The 6473-nt window shown below is 44.8% G+C and overlaps 1 protein-coding gene across 1 annotated transcript; it reads left to right on the top strand.

Moving 5' to 3' along the window:
* Positions 1 to 410: 410 nt before the first annotated feature.
* On the top strand, positions 411 to 3004 carry TBP1 (TATA-box-binding protein 1-like). The gene is made up of 7 exons (NM_001405837.1): positions 411 to 889; positions 1609 to 1696; positions 1791 to 1913; positions 2031 to 2075; positions 2158 to 2250; positions 2425 to 2600; positions 2686 to 3004. Coding segments are annotated over exons 1-7 (702 nt in total). The 5' UTR covers positions 411 to 713; the 3' UTR covers positions 2687 to 3004.
* Positions 3005 to 6473: the final 3469 nt, after the last annotated feature.

The following is a 6473-nucleotide window of genomic DNA, read 5'->3' as shown; positions in this document are numbered from 1 at the left end:
CGGTGATGCATCAAGTACATGTGTGTTTGGGAAGTAGCGGGCCTTCAAAATCTGTGCACACAGACTTTCTGGACATTGTATAAGTCTCCATATCTGACGGGAAAGCATAGCAACATTGAAGCTATTCATATCTCTAAATCCAAGGCCGCCCTGGGCCTTAAACATTGTAAGTTTTTCTCAACTAATCCAATGCATCGCATTATCCTTATCTTGCTGGCTTCACTAGCAGTTGCCAATGAGAAAGTTAATCTCCTCGTATGAGGTTTTTGTCACCTAGAAGCAGGACATAGTATATGTGGGGATCGCTTGGGAAAAGATATATAGACAGAGAAAAGGAGCTACGGAAACAAAATGTTCCCGGTCGGACTTTCCGTCCATTTTTCGTAAAACCAAGACCCGCAGCGACCGACCCAGTCCTTACCGGGCGCGATCGACTCGGACTGAAACTCCTCCACCTATATATATATATACAAGAGACCTGGACTCCCTCACCGTATAAATCCATCTCTCTCCTCGCGACCACCCCGTCGAACCCTAACCCGCACCCTGATCCGCCGCCGCCACCGCCTCCACCACCAGCCCACCGAAGCCTCCCACCGTTCCATTCGCTTCCCTCTCACCGCTTGCTCCTCCTCATAAAGTCTGCCCCGTTCGAAAATCTTTGACTCCAGATCGGGATCCTGCGGCAGTTCTCCGATCGCCAGATCGATCGGATGGCTGCCGCGGCGGTGGACCCGATGGTGCTTGGGCTGGGAACGAGCGGAGGTGCGAGCGGGAGCGGAGTGGTAGGAGGCGGTGTTGGGAGAGCAGGAGGAGGGGGTGCTGTGATGGAAGGGGCGCAGCCGGTGGATCTCGCCAGGCACCCCTCCGGCATCGTCCCGGTCCTCCAGTGAGTCCGAATCCACACAAGATGATGACGATGTGTGTTTACGCCGTGAATGAAACCTAAACGTGGCACCTAATTTGGACGGGATTCGTAGATCTCGATGGTGTTGGGTTGGGGAATCCCGCGTTTTATCTAAACAGATAGAGGTCGGCCTTCTGCACGCTCTTGATTTAGGGTGTTGCAGTTTCCCATACCTAGCCGGTCTCATTTTCTTGCCCATTGATCTGAAATAATGCGGTGATTGCTGCCCGGAGCCTCTTACCCGTTATTTAGATCTTCTCTTGGGAAGTTTCTTGGGGCAAATGTTTGACATGCTATCTGTAGTTGGGGAATCGTATTTCCAATGGTAATCTTCCTGAAGCAAATACAAGAGGTCAGGTTTGGGAACATGATAGTAGTGGATGAAACATCTGTGTTTGTGCCATGGCGAGTTGCCAGCTTACATAAAAACAAACCTAACCGGCTTTATTTGTTTTTATCGCAATATCTTGTTATTGCTATGACTAAATGGAATAAAATGTTGAGTTTGATTATCTAGGTTACCTCCTGGTATTGGCGTCATAGTAACTAGGTTTCAGACATCGTTTAAATGCAGCCAAAATATTGCTGGTAGCTGCTAAGATGAGCTGACAATATTGCCCAGTCTTCACGTTTGGACTACTTGATGTCTTCCTTACCTCAACTTTATTGAGGTCTGATCATGTTTTTGCTTGATGACTCAGGAACATTGTGTCAACTGTTAATCTGGACTGCAGGTTGGATCTGAAACAAATTGCCTTACAGGCCCGTAATGCAGAGTACAACCCAAAGGTGTAATACAGCTGCTGATGCTTGTACCTTCTGCTTCGAAGCTATGGACTGAACTTATGAACTCTTGACTCCATCATTCTGTTTCCTTTGACAGCGTTTTGCAGCGGTTATCATGAGGATAAGGGACCCCAAGACAACAGCTCTTATATTTGCTTCAGGAAAGATGGTATGCACTGGAGCAAAGAGTGAAGAACACTCGAAGCTTGCTGCCAGGAAGGTAAAATTCAATGGTCATATTATTTTTTGGTTAATGCCTAGAAATGTCCATTGATCCTACTCCCGGCATTCGATGAATTGCGATATAACATTTTTTTCTGTTTATTTGTTGGCGCAGTATGCACGAATTGTCCAAAAGCTTGGCTTCCCAGCTACATTCAAGGTAGTGCTTCCTATCACCTAAATCGAGTCACAATATTATGATTTTTGTGATATCTTGACAAGTTGATTGTGCTGATAATCAGGACTTCAAGATCCAGAACATTGTCGCCTCATGTGACGTGAAATTTCCCATTCGTCTCGAGGGCCTTGCTTATTCCCATGGTGCCTTCTCCAGTGTAAGTTGGTTATTTATAAATTCAGTGCCTCGAGCGTGCCCTAAAAGCCATTCGATTTATTATCTCACATAGCGCAATTGCCTGTGCTTTTATTGGCGACCAGACCACTGTTAGCTCTACTTTTCTCTCAGGCCAGATAATTGTGCTAACCTGGTGCTTGCTTGATTTTAACAGTATGAGCCAGAGCTCTTTCCTGGGTTGATTTACCGTATGAAACAGCCAAAGATTGTCCTCCTTGTATTTGTCTCTGGAAAGATTGTTCTCACGGGAGCTAAGGTGCGCGATGAGATATATGCTGCCTTTGAGAACATCTACCCGGTGCTAACTGAGTACAGGAAATCTCAGCAATGGTAAGCATGCTTTATCCCACATTGTGCGTCTCTGGATGGAAAACATTTGTTTTCTGACATGAACTTCTGTTTTTGGTGTCAACAGAGGGGAGGATCCATCAGCCGAAGTGGGAGTTCCCTGCTTCTTCTGTACATAGAAAACTAAAAAGATCTGACTGCGTCTCTTCTCTCTTTTAACTTCTTACTGCCAAGAACTAGGTTTAGAATGCCAAGTACTCCTAGAAAAAGATTGTATTCTTTTCATAACCGGGATCCGACAAGCAACTGTGGTATGTTAAAAGATCATGTTCATCTGTAAATACATGACTCAATTTTGCTCTAGTTCTCTATTATTGAGACGGTTATGAGTTTGATTGAGTTAAGGACTGAATGATGAGAAAACGTTCTGTTGTTAATTTGTGGCACATTTTTTGAGTTCTCTTTTGTGAACCTATGGGAATGTCTCTACCCTCCACCTAGCTGTACGTTGGCATTTTTGCAGAAAAGTCCTTGCTGTTTATTGAACTTAACCTGCAGTCTGGTTTTAGTTATTCCAGAAAAATGTTTTATTTTCGCAGAAACCCTGTAGTTTGTGGATATTAACCTGCCATCCTATTTTGAGAGAGAAAAACTGTTTGCTGATTTTCAATAAACTCCGTATTCTTTTGCTTAATCAACCTGCGGTTCTATTTTAAGTGAGTTTGAAGACTTAAAATATTTGTATCTTTTAAACCGTAACTCCAAACTTGACAAGCTATATATGAAATTGATTAGAAAAATATGTAGAATTTAAACGCCTTAGAATTTACTATATTCAAATGTGTTGTTATTATGTAAGTGCTGAGGCCACCATTGAAGAGGGTGTGAATAAACTTGTGAATAGTTTCAAATCCAGATTAAAACCAGCCCAAACTACATGACTTTCCTCCGACCAACCAATCCAAATATTGAGGTTACAAGTCAGACCGAACCAAACTAGCTGTATTTTCCATCCAAACCAAACCAAACTGTTTCAGGTTTTTGGATTATATCCATACTATGAAACCGTGGACAAGCTGCTGCTTTGTTGCCGTGCGCTTAATAAAGATGCAGACGGTCTTGATGCTGCTAGTCAACCACCACTCGCCGCCGGTCTGCCGCCCCCACCAAGTGGGGGGCTGCTGCCATGAGCAGGGAACCGGCGCCGCTGCTAGATGGGACATCAGATGGGGGCGGAGGGAGGAAAACATGGCGGCCAGATCTCCAGCACGCGGCAACGACGGCATTGCGAACCCAAATACTAGCGGCTAGCTAACGAGATGACTAGTCACTGATTTGTTCATGAGACTATGGATTAGAACGATTTGAGACCAAATAGTCTGTGTCCAGACCGATCCAAACCAGTCCAATAAGCATTAAAGCTCAAACCAGACCAGATTACATTAGGGCCTCAGATCATTTAGACTAATCCAATGACAACTCACTAGAAAACCGAACTAAAACTTAGGTTTCAACCCAAACCATTCCCAGGCTTAGGTGTGAAGAAGGATAACCGGCAACATATATGGGATGCATGTGAATATGTTGGATCTTCAATGGTTATTGTGTCGACACAATGCACATGCTCTTTTGTAGTATAATCTTAAACATAAAAGTATACCACCAGGACTTTGCTCCCAATGTTGGGAGCGTCTTCAACAAAAGATTTCATGGCGAAAAATCCTCTACCTGTTAGATGCTCGTGAACGATAATCAAAGGCTCCTTGGTAAGACCATATGCAGGTTTGCCATTGGGACGCTCACTGTACAAAGACTCCTAAAAGGCTAAAAGCAACTCCAATAAAAAAATGCAAATTTGGAGATATAAAATAGAAGATATAAAAATTTGCATTTCAAAAAGTGTTTTTTGCATCTTTGAGAAAGAGTCAACTCCAACAGAAGATGCAAAACGAAGATGTAAAAGAGCAACTCCAATAAAAAAATGCAAACTAGAGATGGAAAATTGGCCACCGGCCGCTGTAGCTGTTGTTGAGCTGTTGTACAACCGCTGTTCAGACACACAAATTGAAATAGAACATCCGATAATCAACTTAAAAATTGTATACAATATCAAATTATTACATAGTTCATCAAATTCACAAGATCAAATTCAACAGACATACAACATAGTTTTGCACAATACAACAAACAAATAAATGAAACTAAGCGCCTCCCTCGCCATGATATTTTCAATACTCCTCCAACTAATCCTTGTGAAGTTGATCGTGCGCATCGGAGTCTCTAATTTTATTGTACACCTTCATGAAGCGTTCCATTCGCTCCCCTCTTCTCATGGGCATAACGCGTATGCCCATCAAGTGATAGAAGGTGTAATCTAAACCCTGTCCATGCTCATTCTCAATGATCATGTTATGCATAATCACGCAAGCAATCATGATATGCCAAAGGATTTTTGATCCCATAATCTAGATGGTCCTCGCACAATAGCAAATTGGGATTGCAAAATCTCAAAAGCCCTCTCAACATCTTTCCTAGCTGCTGCTTGTGCATTGAGAGAAATGAGTTCTTTCTTACCTTGGGGTTTTGCAATTGGCTTGACAAAAGTACTCCACCTAGGTTAGATACCATCCACAAGATAGTACCCGTAGTTATATGTGCAGCCATTTGCTTCGAAGGTTACCGGTGGTGCTTCTCCATTTGCTAAGTTGGCAAAAAGAGGTGGCCGATCGAGCATGTTGATGTCACTGCAAAATCCAGGCATCCCAATATATGAATGCTAAAATCATGTTTCTTGATCGGCTACGGCCTCAAGAATGACAGTGGCATCCTTCCAACGACGCTTGAACTGTCCATGCCATGCTCTTGTGATGCAGGGTGGATACCCTAGGGCCGATCTTTCATGAAATGGAGTAGAATTCCCGAAGAACACGAAGAACGCAAGGGGAGAAACGAGAGGAAACACTCAAATTGACTTGATCCAATCACACATGTGCTAGATCAAAACACACAAAGAGAGATACAAAGGTCCAAATCCAACAAAGGGGGATACAAGAGGTAACTAGTTCATCTCCATGAAGGAGGCCTTGAATCCATGAAGAATCTTCCCATGTAGGGGTCTTCATCCACTAGGGATCTTCTCACATGGAGGTCTTGAACTCCATGGGGGTGCTCTCTCTCTCTCTCTCAAGAGGAGGAGCGGTAGAGGAGTAAAGCTCACATACAAATGAGCTATCACTTTGCTAACCCTAACTAGAGGAAGGGGAAGGAGTATATATATATAGTCTAGGGCCACGAAGGGGCAAGTGAGGGGCAAAACGGGTACATGGGCCTCAGCCCGATACACTATGCGCAGACAGGCAGTGTCGGGCATCCGACAGGCATCGATCGTCCGGTCGCTCGCGGGGGTTCAGACGTCTGGAGGGCGTCAGACTTCCAACGTTTTGGCTCTGGTCAGGGAACACCGGACATCCGGACGGGGTCGATCGGCCGGTGGCTGATGAGTGTTGGACGTACTGCATCTGACGGTCGTCCGGGCGCTGTAGGGTGCCTCGGCTGTAGTCGTTCTGGCTGGTGGAATCTCCAGGCATCGGACGTCCGGAGATCGTCGGTCGTCTGGGGGTCCTCGGACGTCCGTGAGCTGTAGATTTCTGGCAGCTCTTCCTCTTGTTCCTCGTACTTGGTGTCCTCGCCGTCTTGTCCAAGCTCCTAGGTTTTCCATGGTCTTCCTCTTTGTTCCGGGTCATGCATAGCACATATGTTTGAGGTAGTAGCCATGTCTAACATGTGGAAAGTGATGGTTCGGAGAGGAGAGAGTTCACCTTGTATCTAATGGCGTATGGTCGAGGTCTCATCGTATATCCTCTTGGGCCTTGGGGAGTGGTCAAAGTGTACATGGGATGATCGTTGGATGCTCCG

This window comes from Triticum aestivum, chromosome 1A (genome assembly GCF_018294505.1).
Source record: "Triticum aestivum cultivar Chinese Spring chromosome 1A, IWGSC CS RefSeq v2.1, whole genome shotgun sequence".
Lineage (NCBI taxonomy): Eukaryota > Viridiplantae > Streptophyta > Magnoliopsida > Poales > Poaceae > Triticum > Triticum aestivum.
Note: the sequence above shows the minus strand (reverse complement) of the source record. Positions and strands in the feature narration are given on the sequence as shown.

Bases quoted from the DNA above. Each gene is read 5' to 3' on its own strand.
- TBP1 (NM_001405837.1), top strand. From the start codon at position 714: ATGGCTGCCGCGGCGGTGGACCCGATGGTGCTTGGGCTGGGAACGAGC. The intron at 890-1,608 runs GTGAGTCCGAAT...TTGATGACTCAG, and splicing joins GGCATCGTCCCGGTCCTCCA to GAACATTGTGTCAACTGTTA. The intron at 1,914-2,030 runs GTAAAATTCAAT...TTGTTGGCGCAG, and splicing joins CGAAGCTTGCTGCCAGGAAG to TATGCACGAATTGTCCAAAA.